This window comes from Ochotona princeps, chromosome 13 (assembly GCF_030435755.1).
Source record: "Ochotona princeps isolate mOchPri1 chromosome 13, mOchPri1.hap1, whole genome shotgun sequence".
Taxonomy (NCBI): Eukaryota; Metazoa; Chordata; class Mammalia; order Lagomorpha; family Ochotonidae; genus Ochotona; species Ochotona princeps.
Genome location: NC_080844.1, coordinates 43,483,166 through 43,505,516, shown reverse-complemented (window position 1 = coordinate 43,505,516; position 22,351 = coordinate 43,483,166). Strand labels below are relative to the sequence as shown.

Below are 22,351 nucleotides of genomic sequence, written 5' to 3'. Positions count from 1 at the left end.
AGAAGGCTCACAAATGACTAACACAAGGCATTGCCATAAGCAGGTGGGAGCTGGTGGCTACATATCCTGCCTGGAGGTCCCTTTGACATATCTTTCTCAGGACTCCACTACAGTCATCTCAAGGCCTCAAACCACACCGCTCAGGCCTTAAGCTTCTTCGGCTCCAGTGTACCAACACAGTAGGCACTAGCCTATATCATGATTTAAATTCACAAAGATTGAATCACATCAAAGTTTCTTTGATCACACCAGCCATAATCCAACAGCTGCTCCCAGCACAGACCACTTTGCTCACGACAGTTTGTTGGACAGTGTTGATCCACATGTCTCACCTTACCTGCCTGTGTCCACACCCAGGAATACCTTCCAGTTGTCCAAGCAGCCATAGTTGTAAGGGTTCCTAAATACCTATAGGGTCAAGAAAAACAGATTTCTGCAAACTTGTATTTAATGTTATAATTTTCAGGACTAAATTAGCTAAGGTAAGGCACAGGTAGGTTAGTTCCAACTGTGGAGGGGCCTGCCTTAGCCCCAACTGTGGCTTCCATTTATAGGTTCACTTCCCCACCAGCTCATCCCACGCCCTCCACCCCACTCACTCTGCCCTTGGCCTGTAGCCGACGTCTCTCCTTCTTGTTGATGTGCCTCTCAATGCTGGTCTCGCCTCGACTGATGAGAACAGCGTGCCATATAGTTAGCGCACCCAGGGCAAGCGCCACAGAACTAAGAAAAGCAGGACAGGGATTGAGCAATTACAAGTCTGGACAAGCTGCCCTGAAACAGCCAAGCACTGATGGCGAACTCGTACCCTCTGCTCCATCTTCTCTCCTAACTGACATCCTACATGGGTTGTTACTGCATCTAAAATGGCATCAGTGAAAGGGCTCGGAATACTACATGGAACAGTAGACACCTACCCTTTAGGTAGGTGCTATAAGGATTAAGAAGTTGAACCCACCCTGGCACATAACAGGTACACGCTCACAACCTTAGTATTTAGAACAACTAGCACTAGCCTAGTGCCCATAGCCACTCTCGCCTCCAAAGGCTGAAGAAAGTTACGTGCTGCCTCCCTGCCAGCCCATCAGACCCGCACAGTAGCAGTTCACTTGGGGAGGGGTTCCTGCCTATTAAGATGGGAGTTTAGTACCTGCACAGGAACCAGAGGTAGACAAGACTCTTATGAGTCATCCGTTCTCGAAAGGAGAAGGTGGGTGGTGGAGTCTGATGATAAGTCTAGAAAAAGAAAATGGCAAAGCCTGGCTCATTTGCTCTGTTGGGCCGGCGCCCCAGCACCTGCAGGCAGGAAGTGATGAAAACCCAGGTAAAGAGAATGGGGGGTTAAAGCCACAGAGGAATCAAGGCAGCAGCCAGATGGGCGGGCCAACCAAGCCCAGCAGCACCACTTGGACAAACACTGGGCAGAGCAAGTCTGGACACGATGGCAAAGCACAAGTGGAGCTGACTCTGGGCTTTCAGGTTGACAAGACACAGGGGGTGCTGGGGAAAGCCGCTCCAATCCCCAGCCAGGACTCCTTCACTGTGTGGCTGTATCCCAAGAGAAGAGACCAGACCCACACCCAGAATGGACTGACTGGAGAGAACCATGAGCTCCACTGAAGGCTGAAAGGCAGCAGAGGTACGATCACAGGAGCCCAAGGTGTGCTCAGAATGATGAGCTGGACGAGGCACAGGGATGGGGGAGGTGACCCCAACGCAAATAGACCAGGGGCAAAAACAAGCAGACTGGCGCAGACAGGCCCAGCCTGACTTGTCCCCTGGACCCCATCACATGGACTAACACAGACTCCTTGCTGCTCAGGCCATTCCCAAGGCAGAGTCCTAGCTCAGCCCACAAAAAAGGTGATGGGATAGTGGAAAACTCATATGCCAGGGACATTCCTGATGCCCCCGGCTGCTCAGTCTACCCACTGCAGACAGCCTCCTGAACACTCCTGCCTCTGTAACCAAACTAGCAGGTGGGCCCCAGTTGCCTGAGCAACTCTGTACCCCCAGGCCTGAGCAGCAGGAGGCAGTAGGGTGGGGACAGCCCACCTGGTTGGCAACCGCCTGTAGTTTGTTCTTGTCGAGCTGTTTCATTTTCTAAGGGGATGGAAAACAGTGCTGGTTATACTCTCAGGCCTATGAATAGGAGTGCAACCAGCCCCATGCCTTAGAGACAGGTTCCAAACCCTAAATCTGGGCACTACTACACCTGCCCCTATTCATGAGCTCACCTCAATGGCAGCGTAAGCCTCCCGGAAGAGGTCCCAGCTTCCATAGCTGCAGTAGACACAGCCCAGAGTCATAAAAAAGCAGAAAGAGAAGAAGTACCGATGGTTATAGTGGCCCACACAGTTGTTTAGCCAAGCTGGCAGGTCAGTGATTAAGGATAAGATCAATTTCAGAGGACGTCCAGGTGTCTCTGACCATCCTTCAGTCATCATGACATCACCCAGGCCTCAAGCTTCTTTCTAGTCACCAGACTGTGTTGTAGAAACTCACTTAGGATTCCAACGTCAAAGTGAAACTGCTCTGTGCCTTTTGGGAGCCCTTGTGTGCCACCAGGAAATCATGAAAATTTAGATTCTTGAGTAAAATGACTCTGCCAGAGTTCAACTTAATTGGGATCAACCAGACATCTGTATGGAACAGCAGAAGGGGACCAGGACCCATGGTTCTGTATTTGGCACCCACTGGACAACCACAAGACACCTAAATGACCCTACCCAGTAGCTGCTGGCATGACTGTTAAAAAGAGTTCCTATTTCACGAAGATGTGGCACAGGCAGCATTTAACATCCCCTACCCGTGCAATGCAGGACATAGTCCTCAAATCCTCTCCTACTAACTTGGCAGCTGAGTGTTCTCTGCAGGGTGATGCCAGAGGCCTTGGGTCTTTGGCCATTCACCCTGGACAGTGCTCTGGAGTAAGGCCTCAAGCAGGAGAGCAAAAGGATACGGCAGTGATGGTCCATCTTGAGCACACACCTGTGAGAGAGGGACAGAGGCTCTGTTAGGGTGGCCTGAGGGCACCCTGCCTAGACATGCAGAGGGCTTCGTGCATATGTCAGAATATGCCAGGTCTATGTTTTGTCACAGGGCTACTACAAAAGGCTCACGGTGGAAGCAGGCATTGGGCATCACAGTTTAAATGCTGCTTGGTTGGGCTGGTGGTGTGGTGTAGCAAGTGAAGCATCTACCTACAATGGCACTGCATTCCATATGAGTGCCAGTTTGGGTCCCAGCTGCTCCACTTCCAATAATCCAGCTCCCTACTGATGTGCTCAAAAAAGCAGCAGAAGATGGCCCAAGTGCTTGGGCCCCTTGCACCATATGGGAAACTAGGAAGCTGCTCAGGGCTCCCATCTTTGGATTAGCCCAGCCCTGGTCATTGCAGCCATTTAGAGAGTAAACCAGCAAGACAGATATCTCTGTGTCTCTTCTTCTCCATCTTTGCCTTCTAAATAATTTAAAAATGTTAAAAAAAATAAATAAAAAATATGTTCTTTGGGAGCCCAGTGCAGTAGCTAGTGGCTAAATTCCTTGCCTTGCATGCATCAGGATCCCATATGGGAACAGGTTTGTATCCTGGATGCTCCACTTCCTATCCAGCTCCTTGCTTGTGGCCTAAGAAAGCAGTCAAGGAGCGCTGCATTCGCATGGGAGACCTGGAAGAAGCTCCTGGCTCCTGGCTTCAGATCAGCTCAGCTCCAAATGTTGTAGTCATTTGGGGAGTTGATGAAAGATCATTTTCTATGTATCTCCTCTACATATCTCCCTTTCCAATAAAATAAATAAATCTTTAAAATATATATGTGCTTCCTGTTGTTGATTTTGTATTATGGTTTTCACTTAGGGGGATACATATATATATAGCTGTGTAAAGAAAACTATCATCAAGATGTGAGGATACAATGCAGTATGCATCTCTACTTCCAGACAAAGATGGGACTCCCACTGAAACTGTTTACAATATCTTGACAATAGGATGCTGGACTCTGCCATTGTCCATGCCTGCAATAATGGACATATGACTGTGTATGAAGAACAGTACTATAGTAATGATATAGAGGAACTCAGTGAGGGGAGAGAGAATTAGGGAGGGAGGAAGGGAAATCCCAGGGCCTATGGAACTGTATCATAAAAATGATAATAATAAAAAGAAGTAAGTTTTAAAATATATATATCTATATATATATATATATATATGTGCTATTTGGGATGCCTGCATCCCATATTTGAGTACCTGGATTTAACTCCTGGCGTCGCCCCCACATGCAGCTTCCTGCTCAGGGACACCCTGAGAGGCAGCAGATGATGACTCGGGGAGTCGAGTCCCTGCTGTCCTGGTGGATATCTGGGGAGTGAACTAGTGGATGGAAGATCAATCTCTTTGTCTTTCATGTAAGTAGATACATACTATTTATAAAGGGACCCAGCTGGGGTTTACAGACAACAACACCAAGACCCACCTATTGCAGATGCTGCAGTGGTGTGTGCGGGCTGGCTTGGGGTAAATACACTTCTTACAGATGGACACTGAGGCAATGTCATTCCTGCCCTGTGAAGGGGAAAAGAGCATCACAGCCACCCCAAGGCACTGCCCGCCAATTCCTGGGACTGCCTGCCAGAGTCTGCAACTCCCCTTTCCCCTCCCCATCCCCCTTCTCCCACAGGGACCCACCTGGGGTGGATACCCAGGTGGAGTAGTGATGGCCTGGTAGTAGTGGAAGACAATGAGGATCAGATTCCAGTGGCTATAGAAGAAATGCCAGCAGAGTCGTGGCACTGAGTAGGTTCGGAGAATGAGGGGAAGGACACACAAATAGGCGATGGCCACAATAGAGCCCGTCAGCACGATCACCAGCACCACGAACACCTGCCAGCACCAGGGAGGTTTGGAGACACATGAGGACGCTGATCTAGAAAGGAGGTCCATCTCTGGGGGAAGGGGCCAGTCTCCCAAACTCAGTGCAAAGCTACTAGATGCATCCCTCTGCTCCCCCCAGACACCCCTGCCCCTGGTCCCTGGGCCTCACTCACCACCCCAAACCAGCGGATCACGTTGTCCACCAGCCAGTAGACAGGCTCAAAGGCAGCATCAACGGCAGTGTCACTGCCCCCGAAGGAGTTGTAGAGCAGGGAGCGCAGGCAGACTCGGCCATAGCGCCAGCGCTGTACCAGGCCACGCAGCAGAGGTGGGCAGCGGCGCCTGGAGCCCAGGAGCAGAAGCAGGCGCAGGCAGAGGCGGGCCGGCCCCAGTAGCAGGCTCCGATGGCCCCGCATGGTTCCTAGGAAAGCAAACCACTGGGAAGGGCCAGCATGAACTCTGTCCCTTGCCCCACACCAATGAGAAGATCTAGTGCACCCAGCATAAGGTCCAGGTAGGCCAGCTCTCTCTGTGAGAAGGAACAAAGCCCCCCCACCACCATTTTATGGGATGCCCAGTGCCAAAAATGTCCCAAATGAATGAAAGGCAGCAAGGACTGGAGACTCACAACCACACCACAGCATGTGAGTGCGCAGCAAATCCAAAGTGACATCCACCTAGACTCAGGGCTATGGAGAAGCCAGTGACTTCAAACCACAAAGCAGGGCCAACACAGAGCTGTCCACTGTGCCTCTGGGGGTGGCCACTGTAGCTGAGGCACCCCACAGTCTCCTGCCAGCCCTGGCCCACTGACCTACTGACCTTCACCACGGAGGAGCCAGTGCAGGAAAGAGCCCGCAGCCTGTGGATCTGCACCTGAATCTTCCCCAGCACTATCTGATTCTCAGCAAAAAATACTCCTTCCTGCTTCTCCGGGCTAATATTACAGGCCAGCAGGCTCCGGTCAGTAGCAGGAGATTCCATCTCCCAGCAGGACCATCAGCTACCCCTTGCAGGACATAAGATGCTTTGTCTCCAATTCCACTCCCAGCTCCACCCCAAGGATACAGTGGCCAGGACAACTGTGGGTATTCAGAGCAGAACAGCCCAAGAGGGGAAGGGACAAGGGTCTCCATGTTGATGGGCATCGGACCTCACGACCAGCCCTGCTACAATGGATCTCCCCTCTAAACCTTTCCAGCCCCTAGGCCCAAGCCTGCTTCCCCACTCTTTATCCCCATTCACGTGCCTCAGCAGGCACCTCCCACTCCTTGTCTCTAGTTCCCACCTCCTCTGACAGCCAAGGGAGGAAATCGTGACCAGGAAAGCATACACACACACTCCAATTGTCCCGCAGACAGACACCTTCCCGAAAAAGAAATTATTTGATTTTCCCAGAGGGCGATCAGGAAGGGCTGCTTTGTTGGAAGCCACTCCAACTGATTTATTTAAGAGGCAGCTCAAACACAGAGGAAACTGGAGGAGGCTGTTCCGCTGCAGGGCAGCTTCGGTTCAGTAACTGGAGCAAGGTACTCTCCTTGCACCTGGCTCATGCCCACAGAAAGCCTTTCAGAAAAAGCATTTCACTTCATCACTGCTCTCCACAAGCCCTGTCAGCCCCAAGAGGAAAACAAGCCCAGGAGACATACCTATAGCAGGATGAACAATCTGCACCAAGGTAAAGAAACTGGACATTCCCACCACCTGTTAGCAAGTTAAGAGCATTACGGAGTGCAGAACGAACAAAATGGAAAGCTCAGTAGTTAGGTCACTGCCTGAGACCCGAGACTGGAGTGCCTAGGTCCAAATCCCACCTCTGCTTTCAATACCAGTTTCCTGCTAATGCAAACCTGGGAACCAGCAGCTGACGGACCAAGACCCAATGGGAGATCTCATTCTATGTGTCTCTAACTCTGTCTGCCTTTCATCTTCACAAATTTTGAGTTGGACTTGAGCTTAGAACCATGATTTTGTTTCAAGTGTGAATGTTCAGAACAACAGATCCCCTAGCAACAATCAAATTAAAGCATACTGCCCTGGCTCTGGTGCAATGACTCAGTTTGCACATATTAGCATCCCATATGAGCACCAGTTCATGTTCTGGCTGCTCCACTTCCTATCCGGCTCTCTGCTTGTGGCCTGGGAAAGCAGTTGGGGATGGCCCAAGTACTTGGGACCCGGTACCCATATGGGAGACCCCACAAAAGAAGCTCCTGGCTCCTAGCTTCAGATCAGCTCAGCTCCAGCTGTTGTGGCCACTTGGGGAGTGAACCAGCAGATGGAAGATCTTTCTGTCTCTCCTCTCCTTCTCTCTGTAAATCTGCCTTTCCAATAGATATAAAAATATATATATATATAAAAAAAAACAGATTGCCCCACAACAAATCCAGGTGACTTTAGGGCAGTCCACAGCACTGCACACTTCCTTACTCCAAGGGAGTTTCCTATGGTAAAACACTTATAGCAATAGCATGCAAATAAGATACACTTCTCATTTGTAATAACTAAAAACTACATGCTGCTTCACAGCCACAACTCTTTCTTTTTCTTTTACCTAAAAGATTTATTTATTTTTATTGGAAGTCAGATTTACAAAGAGAAGGAGAGAAAAAAACATCTTCCACTCGCTGGTTCACTCCCAAGTGGCCAGAGCTTGAGCCAATCCGAAGCGAAGAGCCCAGAGCCTCTTCCTGGTCTCCCACGCAAGTTGCAAGGTCCCAAGACTTCGAGCCATCCTTGACTGCTTTCCCAGGCCACAAGCAGGGAGCTGGAAGGAAAGTGGAGCAGCCAGGACACTAACCAACGCCCATATGGGATCCTGGCGCATGCAAAGTAAGGACTTTAGCCACCAGTCTACTGCACCAGGCCTGGCCACAACTCTTAAAAAAAAAAAAAAAAAAAAAAAAAACGAGCAAAAGCCTCCTTGTCAGATTCCAACTTTTCCAATTGTCCTCAACCAAATTTATCAGGAAATTCCTCCCTCCGGAACCAGATTCACATTCACTCATTCACTCGGGTTCGGTTCTGCCCCTAAGTATATCCCCTGTGACTTTGGGCAGACTACTGACCCCAGCTGGAATTCACTCTTCTTGCGAATCTTTCAATGAGGGGTTGGAGTAGAAGCCACAATTCCTTCCAATTCTAATCCTCTGTGATTCTAACACATACTCAGTAAGTCATAAATAAAATAGCTATACAGCCCTTAGCATAATACCTGGCTCACGGGAAGTACTCAGCAAGCACTTGTTGAATGAATGATTTGGAGGGATGCTGAAGCCAAAAGGCTGGTCAGATGTTGGTCTGTCCTACAGCCACCTCCAGGGGCAGTGCCGCCAATACTGTAACACTAAGCAAGTATCTGCTGCTATCATTCTTCCCTATGAATATATAGAGAGAAATAGAAACCGTTGTTAGACTTATAGCCTTGAGGAGCTGGAGGGCATCTCAGAAAACAAGTCCAACCAGAAATGGACCCAAACACATCAACAGAAAGCAGACTTGGGTGCAAAAAGTCTGACAGCAGGCCACTTGCCTTCCCTGTAGCTAGTGGGATATGCAGGTGGACAGAGGTCAGGGAGAACAGCCACAGACCACTCCGCAACAGACTCTTCTCACAGGGGACGAAGGTGAAGCAAAATTCAAGCCATCACACATCTGTGCAGAAGCTGGTGTCTGAGGGAGACAGAGTAAAGCAGTGCCCCATCCGCCAGAAGCAGCCATCTGCCACCAGATTAGGAGACACTGCTGGCCAGGGCACTGCCCTCTTCCCAGAGCTCAAAATTACCATCTGTTTCCCACGGAGAAATGGAAGGGGAGGAGGGACTGGGAAGACAAATTGCAAAGCCACCAGGAAGCCACAGACCTCCATCAGGGGCAGGCACGCAACAGCGCCAAAGCCACCGCAGAGACCCCCAGCCTCTCACACAGGAACCCAGCTCCGCTCTCCATTCCAGCCTCAGGCTAAATAAACTCCACCCTGGGCCGCAGCAGGTGGAGCCTAAAGGTCTCTGGCACCCACATAGGAGACCCGGATTGGCAGGGATAAGCATTTAGGGAGCTAAATACCACATGGAAGACCTCTTTCAAAGTCGTGGCAAATCTCTTTTGGACAAAGACACAGCTCTTAGAATGTGTATAAGATAAAGGAAGAGGTGTCAGCAATAGGTAAGGAGCCGCACCTATGCACGGGCTGGCTTCTCTTCCTGCTTAACTAAAACTGGTAGAAGCTTTCTCATGAGCCTGGCTCATCAGAAGTTAAAGAAGGACTGACTGCTACAGTCTGCCTCATGAGGGTCTGACTGCCAGACTGGAGGCTGCAAAGCGAGGTGTGTATCCCATCGAAAGCAGCATGGTCAAATTGCAATGCACTGGGAGTCAAAAGCTCGGGTCCGGCTCGCGCTGTCTTGGAAAGATCTTCCAGTCCTTGGAACAAGTCGAACCCCTGTCTCTGAATTTCCAAATCTATGCAATGGATTAGGTTGGCATGGTAGACTTCCTCCTGCTCAGTGCCCTATGGTTGCCGAGGACGTACACCCCGCCCCAGGACGACACAGCTCTGCAGGGGGCGGGGCGGGGCGGGGAGACAGAGACAGAGAGCAAGAAACCTGCCTCACCATGGGCCCCTGGGCCAGGCCTGCAAGAAAGAGACGAGGACAGGGAGCCAGAGCCCCGGCTAAGTCCCTACCTGCTGCCGGCCAACTCTTCGATCATGCCCCGCAGCCTTTGCCGCAACTCACTGCCCACTACTCCAGCCTGGCGCCCCGGCCAGAGCTGGCTCAATCCGTCCCAGCATGGCCAGCCGCCCGCGGCGCCGACTGCAGGACCGGGACCCGCCGCCCGCCCATTCTCAACCAGAGGCGCGTGCGCAGGCCCCCCAGCCCCCGAGCCCCGCCCTCGGACGTGTCCCCAGGCAACCTGGGAAATAGAGTTTTCTAACCACGTGACTAAATCACCAATAGGCGCGACGTTTATTGCGGAACTGTTCCTGAATTCGGCCAATGAGACGTCGGCTTCGTTTTCATCCGGGCTGTGGGACAGGGGTGGCAATGGCGCCTCCCGTCCGGTACTGTATCCCCGGTAAGTGAGCTGGGCCCGTACGGGGTCAGGGATAGAGGCGGGCGGGCTGGGCGGCCAGCAGTCTGTAAGGACAGTGACTGAGGGGGCACTGTTTTCGCAGGCGAGCGTCTGTGTAACCTGGAAGAGGGCACCCCGGGCAGCGGTACCTACACGCGGCACGGCTACATCTTTTCCTCCCTTGCCGGCTGTCTGACGAAGACGAGCGAGAACGGCGCGGTAAACGGGGCGCTTCCCACCCCGCGGGCTTTGTCTGGGGCTGCCCCGGATCCTGGCCCTTCAGACCTGTCTCAGTGACTGTCCGCGGTGACTGTGGCTGCTGGGCCGGCTGTGGTCATCTCGCGTGGAGGGGCCACCCATACCGGGGATCAACCCAGCCGCGCCCAGCAGCGAGCTGCCCGATAGCCCAGCCCTGCCCGTCCTCCTCCATACACCGCCCCCGGTCGCTGATCCCGGCGCAGTCTTGGAGCTGCTTCCCTCTCTTCACACGCCTGTCCTCCTTGGTCTGTATGACTCTTAACCTCTTACGGAGAGCCTCCTCTGTCTTCGCTGTTTCCAGGAAAGGGCTTTAGTGGTTGGGTTGTATTTTGTACAACGGTCTGAAAGAACAAAGTTCCTTTCCTTCCGGCACTTGCTTCAGCATGCCCTGCTAGACTTCATCCTGTGAGAGCAGCCGCAGCGCTGTGCCGACAGTGACAGTGGACGTTTAACTCGGGAGCACTGCTGTCCTTGCTAGTTCCACAGATGGGTCCAGGAGGAACTCGGGATAGTCAGCTGTCTTTGCAGGAGCAGCTTAAAGACAACACGATAGCAGGGGGCTTCCGAGTGAGAGCAGCCCACTCCAAAAGGCAGCTCTGCCCCCATGCCTTGAAACAGGAAAACTGGTGCACAGGCTTAGGAAACAGTGAGAAATTTTAGGCTGGGCAATAAACTAAGAAATAGAAACCGTGTGACTTTGGAGGAAACGTGCAGAATTATCCACAATTACAGACAATACCATGGTGTACTGAGAAACTTGAAGAGACTCCCGCAAGAAGGTTCCCCTAATATGGAATACTTGGACTATGTCTTCTGGAAGTGGGCTTGCTGCTTCCTGAACAGGCCCTCTGCTCCGGACTGTAAATAAATACATAGTCTGCTTTGTGCCCCGGCTATGTGTCCAGGTATTAACTGCTTCCACAAATACATGCACACAAGGCCTAACCAAAATATTCCTGTTTTATTCTCTTTGTAGCTTCCTGTGGTATCTGTGATGAGAGAGACAGAATCCCAGTTACTTCCAGATGTGGGAGCTATTGTAACATGCAAGGTAAGTTGTTCCCAGCCTCCATGCTAAGCATACCATCAGTGCATACATCATGATCATTCTTGAACTGCGGTCTCCATGATGGTAGCCGGTAGCCATGTAGGGCTGTGTGATTAAATGTGGTAGTACTGGGGCAAGCAGATGAGCTAGTTAGTAGACATTGTTAGAGTCCTTACAGCCCATGTCAGAACACTTGGGCTCCTACCCTCTGGGAAAGACTGGGCTTAAGTTCCTGGCTGGGCCTGTTTGAAACTGGGAGCCAGGAACTCCCTCAGGTCTCCCACGTGCCCATGTGGGCACAGGGTCCTATGGAGCTGGATGGGACGCGGAGCCGCTGGGAACCTGGAAGATTCAAGACCAAGACTTGAGCTGCTAGGCTACCACACTGGGCTTTTTTATTTTAAGAACTTTTTTCTTTTTCTTTTTCTTTTTTTTAAGATGTATTTATTTTTATTGGAAGGGCGGATATACAGAGAGGAGGAGAGACAGGAAGATCTTCCATACAATGGTTCATTCCTCAAGCAGCTGCAGTGACTGGAGCTGAGCCAATCCGAAGCCAAGAGCTCTTCCAGGTCTCCCATGCGGAAGCAGGGTCCCAAGGCCTTTGGCTGTCTTTGACTGCTTTCCCAGGCCACAAGCAGGGAGCTAGATGGGAAGTGGAGCTGCCAGGATTAGAACCGACACCCATATGGGATCCCAGCGCATGCAAGGTGAGGACTTTAACCACTATGCTATTGTGCTGGGTCCAAGAATTATTTATTTTCATTGGAAAGCCAGATAGACATAGGAGAGACAGAGAGGAAAATCTTCCGCCCACTGATTCACTCCTCAAGTGGCCTCAGTGGCCAGAGCTGAGCTAATCCAAAGCCAGGAGCTAGGAGCTTCTTCCGGGTCTCCCACATGGGTGCAGGGTCCAAAGACTTTGGCCTATCCTCGACTGCTTTCCCAGGCCACAAGCAGGGAGCTGTATTGAAAGTGGGACAGCCAGGACTCGAGCCAGGCCCTTCAAACTATACTTCTTAAAGATCTGTACTGTGTGTATCCGTGATCCCTTGAGGAGCCCTGTCAGGTGCACAGCTCCTTCTTGAGCAGAGAAGGTCAGTGAGCTTGTCTTCAGTTGTTTATGACTAGAACTTCAGGCTAAAATCTTAGTGCAGTTCATTCGGGCCACCTCCTTGAGTTGCCAGCTGCCGGACTGCTGCTGCTAATGCCCTGTGTTCCACAGGTCTCCAGCATCAATTCGCGGTTTGCCAAAGTACAAATTCTCTACGTGGGATCCACACCTCTCAAGAACTCCTTTCGAGGAACAATCCGGTAAGAATTACCCTTGTCCTCTCCCTCTGTGTCTGTCTGTCTCCCTACCTCCCTCCGTTTCTCTGTCTCTACATTTCTGTAACTGCCTTGCAAATAAATAAATCCTTTTTAAGAAAGAAGTGTTCTTTTCATATTTGCCTCAGCACATGGAATACCTGTAACAATGAGATTAGGTTAGAGAGAACAGTTGCAGTTTTTAGGAACAATTATAGTTCCTACTCCTGCTATTCTTTTGTGCTTTGATCTCCCTCATAGTATCTGGAGAACACATGTGAGCTAGGTCAACAGGAAGATGTTAAAAAGATTTAGAGAGGGTTGAGTAGAACTTAAGATTGGAAATTTTGGATAATTTGAATTTGGAGAAGTACTTTTTTTCCCTTGAATTTAATATAGACTAATCCTGAAAGTTATAAGACATTGAAGGGATTTGTGTGTGAAATGTATTTTTGTACCTTTTTTTCCCTTAGGATTATTTTAGAAAGGACAAACAATTCTTTATTTTACAGGCTGGATAACTTAATTTTTAAATTTTATTTGCTTTATTTATTTGAAAGAGACACACAGAAGGGCTGGTGCTGTGTCAGGCTATGCTTCCACTTTTCACACCAGCATCCCAAATGGGCCCTGGTTTGTGTTCTGGCTACTCCATGTCTGTCTGATCCAACTCCCTGCTTTTGGCCTGGGCAAGCAGCAAAAGATGGCTTAGGTCCTTGGGCCTCCTGTATTCACATGGAAGACCTAGAAAAAACTCCTGGCTCCAGATCAGCTCAGCTCTAGCCATTTTGACCATTTGGGGAGTGAATCCAGAGGATGAAAGATCTCTGTCAACTTTGTAACTACCTTTCAAATAAAAATAAAATTTTTCTTAAAAAAGAAGAAGGGTCCGGCGTGGTAGCCTAGTGGCTAAAAATTCATAGGCACTAGGTTCCCATATGTCTTTCCTCTTCTCTGTATATCTGACTTCACAATAAAAATAAATCAATCTTTTAAAAAAAAAGGACATACAAATCTCCCATCTACTGTTTTCCTCCCCAAATGCCTACAACAGCCAATAGCCAGAATTCCCATTCACATAGGAAGCAGGAAACCAACTAGTTGAGTATCACTTGCTGCCTTCCTGAGTGCACAGTAGCAGGAAGCCAGAATGAAGAGCAGAGTAGGGACTCAAACCCTGCCGGTCGGTATGGGATTTGCACAATCTCGAAGGGTGGCTTTTCCTTTGCACCAAACTCCCATCTCAGTTTATTTGATTTCTGAGGCCCCTCTGTTCCCAGGATTTGAAAAGGGCTCTGTAGCTGTTCTGTTGAAGCTCTTTCTGGGTTTTTTTTTGTTTTTAAAAGATTTATTCACTTTATTACAGTCAGATATACAGAGAGGAGAAAAGACAGAGAGGAAGATCTTCCGTCCGATGTCTCACTCCCCAAGTGAGCCGCCACGGCCGGTGCGTGCCGATCCGAAGCCGGGAACCAGGAACCTCCTCCAGGTCTCCCACGCGGGTGCAGGGTTCCAAAGCTTTGGGCCATCCTCGACTGCTTTCCCAGGCCACAAGCAGGGAGCTGGATGGGAAGTGGAGCTGCCGGGATTAGAACCGGCGCCCATATGGGATCCCGGGGCGTTCAAGGCGAGGACTTTAGCCGCTAGGCCACGCCGCCAGGCCCGAAGCTCTTTCTGTTTTCTGCCTCGTGTGCTGTGTCCTGTGCTCAGAGATGTTGGTCTGCTGCTCAGTGTGGTCTCTGATGGGAAGTGTTTTATTCTCCTGGGAGTGAAGATATGGGCGTATGTCAGCCTGCTCTTCGGGGAGGCAGCTGGGTCTCGGCTGAAACTTCTGTCTGCTCCTAGATCTCTTCATCTGCCAGGAACCTGTGGGACTCCTCTGTCTCAAAGATAATTTATCCATGGACTTTTTTTCTTTTGTAGGAAGGAAGATATCCGAGCCACTGAAAAAGACAAGGTTGTTGGTTGGTTCATTTTTCCTTTCCCAACACTTAGGGAATCACAATCCTTCAAAGTTATTCAAATTATTGTTGTAATCCTTTTAAATGATTATATTTAAAGCCCAGGGACTGTGGAGTTCTAAAGGAATAATTTCCTGCCATAAAGCATGGAATTCACCTTGCTGACCTTCCGTTTCCACAAGATTTTTGTTAGTTCATCAGACCTGAATGGGGCTGGGTTGTTCTTTGCCTTTAAAACTAAGTTTTTATCCATTGCTGTCTGTTCAGATTTTATCCTGGATCCTTTCTGAACCAACTATAGTGCCTGACTTTTTTTTTTTCTTAGATAATTATTTGTTTTCTGGAAAGGCAGTTAGACAGAGGAAACTATCTTACATCCAATCATTGAGTCCCCAAGCCACTGCCAAGAGCCAGCAACTTCCATCTGAGTCTGCCGCATGAGTGGCAGGGGTCGAAGGACCCTGGCCATCATCTGCTGCTTTCTTTGGCACAGTAACAGGACTGGAATGGGAAGTGGAGGAGCCAAGACTAACCAGCATACATATGGGATGCTGGCATCACCCACTTCAGGCAGTGGTTAAATATACTGCACCACAGCACCAGCCCCTGTAGTATTTCTGCAGGTAAATTCCTTAATGTAACTCCTGATTGGATTACTGAATTCAGAATCTACCATTTGTGTGGTGTGGACTGACAGGTGCTGATGCCTTCACCCCTATGGAGTGAGACAGAAGATGGGCTTTCCCAGGGAGCTGAAGGATTTTGGGCACCCCAATCTAGAACCTCATTTAACATGACCATGTTTTTCTCACAGGTTGAAATTTACAAGAGCTTCCGTCCTGGGGACATTGTGTTGGCCAAAGTGGTATCCTTTATTCCCAGCAGACTCCCGGCTCTCTGTGAAAAAGAAATGAAAGGAGAGAAACAGCACAAGTGACTGCTGGGGGACAATTGGGTTCCTCATTTTCCTTCACCAGTGTTACATGACTAGATCTCTCTGGGTGACGCACAGTCTAATTACCTGCTGACTACTGCTGAAAATGAGCTGGGAGTAGTGGTGGCGCACAGTGAGTCAGGTAAACTGCTCTTATTTCTCCTTGGGCAGCATGGTTTGGTATTAAGCCACTATTTTCCCAGGCTTGTCTGTAGTTGGGAGGCATTCATTTTGGTGGGTAACAGTGCCTCTGTGATGATGGTACTTCAACATTCTATCACCTAATGACGTTGTAGCTATCTATGTAAGTACATCCTGTGATTTTTCGCACAACTGCTGCATTGAGCATGTTCCTCATTAAGTGATGTATGGCTCTGCTTGCTGCTGAAATGTGAGTGTCCTAGCCCTAAATGGTGGGACTCCTCTGTAAGGACCACCATTTCCTGTGTGAGGGCAGGCTCAGTGGGAGCCAGGGGACCCATGAGCTTCACAGGAGCTGAGAGAGAAGAGCTTGGGACAGATCACTTGGGTTGCAGCTCCAGGCCAGCTTCTCCCTTGCAGGTGTCCAGATGGTGCCCATCAGCTGGTGTGAGATGCAGTGCCCTAGGACCCACACCAAAGAATTCCGGAAAGTGGCCCGAGTACAGCCTGAATTCCTGCAGACCTAAGTGGAGTGCTCAGCTGTTGCTGGGAGTCTAGATATGACCATAACCTTTGGACGCCATTCTTTTTCAACACCTGGGTCAACCAGCAACTGCCTGTGGATAAATCTGCAGCAACTCAGTCTGCAAATGAAACATTCTGGTGAGCATTGCTCTGAGTGGATTTCCTTCTCTAGAGTGAAGACATTTCGCTTAGAGGCATCAGAAAACAAACTGGGTCATGTGGGAGATGACCTATTCCTCCCAACAGTGTATCTGTTATAAATGTGTATATTTTTGCAGGGATAAAGAAGACATTTTTACTAAAAAGAATATTATTGCAAGTTTGTTGTCTTAAGCTTGGGAAGGGATCTAGGTAGTGTTGTGGCATTTAGAGCCAGAGGTCTGCAGCTTGCAGCCACTAACCCACATGTGTTGGCTGCTCATTTGAACTAGGCAAAGCCTGTCCAGCCACCAACTTGTTGCCATTTGCTGTGTTTCAAGTGCTTCTGCTAAATGTGCGAAGCACTGGCTCCTGGCTTCAGGTATGCCTTACTCAGGCACATTGTGGTGGAGTGAAGATTATAGCATGTATGTGTTGACCCAGGTAGCTTGTGGCTAGCTCTACAGTGTTTGAAATGGGGTTTCTGACAGAGTGGGTGCTCCAGGACATGTGGATTACATCCTGAGTTGAGGAGAGCATCAGAGCATTGCTGTGATGTGGAAAGGTCTGTGGCTCAAGGTCAGAAGAATTAGAGCAGAATCCCCAACAAAGCGCCCAGCCACATGGAGCCTGAAGTTTGCATGAGGACAGGATGGAGAGGGCTGAGTTGTAGCTGCTGGAGATAGTAGTCAGGGAGCCCGGGGCTTCAGCTTCTGCTGGGGCCAGCCTACCTGGGTGTATCTTCACTTCCTCTTGTAGCTAGCCTGGGGCAGCATAGGCTATGTTGTTAATTTAATTGAAAATTACATTGTTATAATGACAGGTCAACCTGAAGGTATTTGGGTGGGTTTTTTTGTTTTTCTAATTGCAAAGTAAGATTTACAGAGAGTAGAGACAAAGATCTTCCATCCATTGGTTCACTTCCCTTGGTGCTTTAGCAGCCAGCGCTGAGACAATCCAAACCCAGGAGCTTCTTCTGGGTCTTCCATATGGATTCAAGGTCCCAAGGCTTTGAGCTGTCCTCGACTCGTTTCCCAGTCCATAAGCAGGAAGGTGGGTGGGAAGTGGAACAGCTGAAATATGAACTAGTGCCCATGTGGGATCCCGGCGCATTTTAGCCACTAAACTACTGCGCCAGGCCAGGTCTACCTGCAGTTTTTTTTGTTTTTTTTTTTAATATTCATTTATTCATTAATAACATTGCATTACATGACACAATTTCATAGGTATTGGGATTCCCCCCCCTTCACCCCAAACCCTTCCCCCATCATGAATTCCTTCACCTTGATGCATAACCATAGCTCAAGTTCCGTTGGGATTCCCTAATTAAAAGTTTACACCATACAGAGTCCAGCATCCCACTTGTCCAGTTCAAGTTCAACGGCCTCTTAGGGAGGCCCTCTCAGGTTTGTAGGCAGAGCCAGCAGAGCGTCACCTCAATCAATTAGAAGCTCCAACATATCATCAGCAACAGTCCAGGTATGATAAGGCTGGTGCAGAGTCCACTGATTGACATAGTCCATCTTAGGGTTTCCCCTTGTCCAGTTTTCCGCTGGAAGCATAAAGCTGAGGTGGTTGATTGATCTACTCCATTTTCCATCTTTTCTTGGTTAATGCTTTGATTCCTCCATTTTGTTCAGGGGAATCCCCCTGAAAAAAAACTTTGAGGCATTCCCAGTCCAGGCTCCTACATGTACTACTAGTAAGCACAGTGCTCGCCACCGTCCATCACTCCAGTCAGGTGACGGTTTTAACCCCTGGGTTGGTTCTCTTCTGAGCCCCGACCTCTATTGGAACCAATGAGTATCGCATCTCTCCCCGGCTCTGCCCATCACACTCTCGTCCCTCACCTAAACCAGTGGGAGGAGTGCTGGTCGGGTGTTGCATTCCCTACTGGCACAGGCCATTTCACCTTGGCATTTTGTGTTTTGTACTGGTTTTTTTTTTTTTTTTTTTTTTATCGCAACCAAACCCGGCCAGGCCCCCACACAGTTTTAGCACTTGGGCTTGCCAGTGGATTACGTGAACCGACTCAGCTACCTGCAGTTTTAAAGAGCAGTACACTGGGGCCAGAGTTGCATAGCAGTTCTGCATTGTTGTGCCATTGATGTCCATGTGAGCACTGGTAAGTCCTTGTTGCTCTGCTTCTATTCAGCTCTACTGATGCAGCCTGTAAGGCAGCAGAGAAGGTGGCCCAAGTGCTTGGGCTTCTGCTTTTCCTTTTGGCTCAGTCCCAGCTGTTGTTTGTTTTATATATATATATATATTTTTTTTTTTTTTTTTAAGATTTATTTATTTTATTACAAAGTCAGATATACAGAGAGGAGGAGAGACAGAGAGGAAGATCTTCCGTCCGATGATTCACTCCCCAAGTGAGCCGCCACGGGCCGGTGCGCGCCGATCCAAAGCCGGGAACCAGGAACCTCCTCCGGGTCTCCCAAGCAGGTGCAGGGTCCCAATGCATTGGGCCGTCCTCAACCGCTTTCCCAGGCCACAAGCAGGGAGCTGGATGGGAAGTGGAGCTGCCGGGACTAGAACCGGCGCCCATATGGGATCCCGGGGCGTTCAAGGCGAGGACCTCAGCCACTAGGCCACGCCGCCGGGCCCAGTCCCCGCTGTTGTTTGAAGAGTCACCCAGCGGGTAAGAGATCTGTCTCTCCTCTCTGTGTAACTCTGCCTTTCAGATAAATTTTAAAATCGTGATCCCTTGTACACCTGGCCCAGTTTTTCCATAAAAACCAGAATGCTGTCACTGATACTTGAGCAACTCGTTTTTATCTTTTTCCTCATCTGAAAGCTATGATTATGATGAAAAAAATGTACAAAAGTGCCCAGTATGTGTGCTAATATTATATATTATTATCAAATTGCCTTTTTAAAATAGATTTATTTTTTTATTTTTATTGGAAAGTCAGAATACAGGGAGGAGAGAGAGGAAGATCCTCCATCTACTCCTCAAGTGGCCGCAACAGCCATAGCTGAGCCAATCCAAAGACAGGAACCAGGATCTTCTGGATGCAGAGTTCCAAGGCTTTGGAACATCCTTGACTGCTTTCCTAGACCACAAGCAGGGAGCTGGATGGGCCCGCCGAGGTTAGAACCAGTGCCCATATGGGATCCCAGCATGTTCAAGGCGAGGACTTTAGCCACTAGGCCACTGCACCAGGCTCCTGTTATTCTTTTGCAAGGCAATTCCTAGAAACAGAATGCTAGTCAAAACTATAGTATTCCCTCCAAGTTTCAGTTCAGTTCTCCCTGGTGCCTTCCAAAAGAATGTTACCAGCCGAACATCAATACGGCTGTTGTATTGATATTGTCTGCACTTCACAACAACCCTGGAAAGTGGTCACCTGCTCCCCGTTTTCACAAGGGAGTAGTAAATCAGGCCTAGAAAAGTAATTTACTTACCCGAGCCACATATTCATCAAGTATGAAAGCCATGTTCACACTGAAGTCCTGTTCCTAGGCTGGCAAGCTTCTCTCAACTGAATCGTGGTGCCTCCTTTATGCCAGATGTTTATTTGAACCAGGGCCATGCCATGAGAAGTCCTTCATATTCACATAGGCTCACTGATCTTGAATGCTCGTTGTACATTGTTCATTCAGTAAATACATAGTGAGCAACTAAGGCTACCACTGCTCCAGGAGCTGAGAGGTCAAGCAATGAAAATGACAGAAACCTACATTCTAGTGGAGAAAGACAAAGAACTAGTAAATAAACAACTGTTAGCGTTTTAGAGAGTGACTTTTCAAAAGAAAAGTGAGGCAGAACAAGATAATGGAAAATTATTAGGGGGACCTTCTGGTACACCCAAGTGGTGTACATCGCCCAAGCAGTAATGTCGTAATGGATCAGGCTGTTAGTTTCTGTGTGTATTTTCCTTATTAGTGCTAAAGATAACCACAGGTGGGGCAAGCTAGATATTTGCCATGAGTAAATTGCGCCCAACTCAAGTAGTTCCCAGCCCAGGAGAGTTTCCAGCTGGAATTTCATTTGGGCATCTTATGTGCTCGTGGGATCCTTTTAAAATAGATTTATTGATTTATTTGAAAGGCAAAGTTATGAGGGGTTGTGGGGAGAGACAGATCTTCTGGTTCACTTCCCAGATGGCCTTGAGAGGCAGGGCTGGGCCAGGTCAAAGCAAAAAGCCAGGAGCTTCATCAGATGCCCCACCTGGCTGGCAGGAGCCCTAGCACTTAAGCCTTCTTCCACTGCTTTCCCAGACACATTAGCAGGGAGCTGGAGTGTAGATAGACCAGTCAGGACTGGGCAGATAGCAACGTAATTGATGATGCCACAAGGACCACCCTGATTTTGTGTAAGAACAGCATTTGAAACAGCTGGGTACTAGACTTCCCTGACGTGCACCAGACACCTTAGACTTCCTGCCCGTCACCACCTGGTTCTGTATTAGGAGTCATGTGCCTCTCTCCCCAGCCCCAGCTCCTTTTAGGGCATGATTCTGTGTCGTTTATCCATGACTCACTGGTCCTGGCACACTCCCTACCAGTCTTGTGGGAATGCTCAATGAAAATCTGGTTGGGTGTTTTCATAAATGACAGACCAGCTGTGCCCAAATAACGTTAGTATGAAGACAGATTGCTCATCAGAAACTCGTTCTAGGGAACAAGGAAGAGGTTGTTCTACCCATGCCTTTGAGTGGGAGAGTATAACCCTAGGTTATACACTTTGAAATTTCCTATAAAGCTTAAAAAAAAGAGAGAGGCAGGTGTCCTGGTCCCTGAGTATTAGTCCTGTGGGGTGCACCCAGAAGCCTTTGGGTTTTTAGGCCCCCCCAGGGACATGACTTGCTTTTGTGGTAAAGAGATCCCATCTCATGGTAACTTACTGGTCACAAGTAATGATGGTTAGTAATGCTGGCCTTCTGTTGTTTCTGGCATAAGGCAGGGTTTCTGGGGCTGGGACTATGGCTCAATTGGCTAAAAACCTAACCTTATGTGCACTAGGATCCTGTATGGGTGCTGATTCTAACCCGGCTGCTTCGCTTCCCATCCAGCTCCCAGCTTGTGGCCTGGGAAGGCAGTAGAGGATAGCCCAAAGCTTTGGGAGTCCCAAAAGAGGCTGCTGGTTCCTGGCTTTTGATTGGCTCAGCTTTGGCCGTTACAGCCACCTAGGGAGTGAGCCAGTGGGTGGAAGATCTTTCTGTTTCTCCTCTCTGTAGATTTGCCTTTTCAATAAAAATAAAATAAATCTAAAAAAAAAGAGTGTGGAGAGATGTCAGCCCAGCATTAAAAACAGCTACAGCTTAGTTTCAGGACTGGGAACAGGAACAGACCTTCCTCTTGGGCTTTGGAACTTTGTGTCATCTTTTTGCTTAAGTTTGCATATGGCCAGAAACAGGGCACTAGGGCACTTGGTATTTTTTTTTAAAAGATTTATTTATTTATTACAAAGTCAGATATACAGAGAGGAGGAGAGACAGAGAGGAAGATCTTCCGTCCGATGATTCACTCCCCAAGTGAGCCGCCACGGCCGGTGCTGCGCCAATCCGAAGCCGGGAACCAGTAACCTCTTCTGGGTCTCCCACATGGGTGCAGGGTTCCAAGGCATTGGTCCGTCCTTGACTGCTTTCCCAGGCCACAAGCAGGGAGCTGGATGGGAAGTGGAGCTGCCAGGATTAGAACCGGCACCCATATGGGATCCCAGTGCGTTCAGGGCGAGGACTTTAGCTGCTAGGCCACGCCGCCAGGCCCAGCACTTGGTCCTTTGCAGTCAGCTCCCTGTATCAAAAGGACCACAAACTTTCATTTTTCCCGTTTTATGCTCTTATGAAGAGAATCCTAATCCCAACTCCTCTTTGAGGAGCAGGCCGTGGCAGTCAGATCACTGACAAGCCCATGAGTCCTATACTCTTCATTTAGGGGGCCATCCATCGTAGGATAGAGCAGTGTGGGTTGTGGTGTCATTATTCGACCTCAGTAAAGAGCAAAGCTATGTCTAATGACAGTGGAGTGACACTGAGCAATGAGCACATCCTTAGGAAAGACTCCCGTCTCGGGAAGTTACTGTGGACCAAGCGGGCAAGGCTGAAGGATTAGGCAGAAGCAGGAGGCGAGGTTTTAGCCGAGCA

General features: G+C 49.2%; 2 protein-coding genes across 9 annotated transcripts in view; one reads left to right on the top strand and one right to left on the bottom strand.

Moving 5' to 3' along the window:
- The window catches only part of ZDHHC16 (zinc finger DHHC-type palmitoyltransferase 16), a 29,358-nt gene extending 19,623 nt beyond the window's left edge, over positions 1–9,735 (bottom strand). The window contains exons 1-11 of one of the 8 annotated variants that reach the window (XM_058671450.1): positions 9,558–9,735; positions 8,088–8,250; positions 5,047–5,294; positions 4,688–4,882; positions 4,476–4,564; positions 2,963–2,991; positions 2,238–2,371; positions 2,056–2,103; positions 1,151–1,236; positions 600–723; positions 324–408 (exon numbers count right to left, since the gene is read on the bottom strand). In XM_058671450.1, coding sequence (XP_058527433.1) covers positions 334–408; positions 600–723; positions 1,151–1,236; positions 2,056–2,103; positions 2,238–2,371; positions 2,963–2,991; positions 4,476–4,564; positions 4,688–4,882; positions 5,047–5,289 — 1,023 coding nt within the window. In that variant the 5' untranslated portion in view covers positions 5,290–5,294; positions 8,088–8,250; positions 9,558–9,735 and the 3' untranslated portion in view covers positions 324–333. The remainder of the gene's footprint in view (positions 1–323; positions 409–599; positions 724–1,150; positions 1,237–2,055; positions 2,104–2,237; positions 2,372–2,962; positions 2,992–4,475; positions 4,565–4,687; positions 4,883–5,046; positions 5,295–8,087; positions 8,251–9,557) is intronic. The other 7 variants (XM_004579998.2, XM_004580000.2, XM_058671453.1 and 4 more) reach the window with 7 other exon arrangements.
- Positions 9,736–9,818: 83 nt separating this feature from the next.
- On the top strand, positions 9,819–16,266 carry EXOSC1 (exosome component 1). The gene is made up of 8 exons (XM_004580002.3): positions 9,819–9,949; positions 10,050–10,165; positions 11,181–11,255; positions 12,478–12,566; positions 14,484–14,517; positions 15,336–15,386; positions 15,513–15,597; positions 16,017–16,266. The coding sequence occupies exons 1-8, from the start codon at positions 9,871–9,873 to the stop codon at positions 16,121–16,123; spliced, it is 636 nt and encodes a 211-aa protein (XP_004580059.2). The 5' UTR covers positions 9,819–9,870; the 3' UTR covers positions 16,124–16,266.
- Positions 16,267–22,351: the final 6,085 nt, after the last annotated feature.

Excerpts from the sequence above, each read along its gene's own strand:
- EXOSC1 (XM_004580002.3), top strand. The coding sequence starts at position 9,871 with ATGAGACGTCGGCTTCGTTTTCATCCGGGCTGTGGGACAGGGGTGGCA. Across the intron at positions 15,387-15,512 it reads ACATTGTGTTGGCCAAAGTG|ATCTCTCTGGGTGACGCACA; the intron begins GTATCCTTTATT and ends TTACATGACTAG. Across the intron at positions 15,598-16,016 it reads GGTGGCGCACAGTGAGTCAG|GTGTCCAGATGGTGCCCATC; the intron begins GTAAACTGCTCT and ends TCTCCCTTGCAG.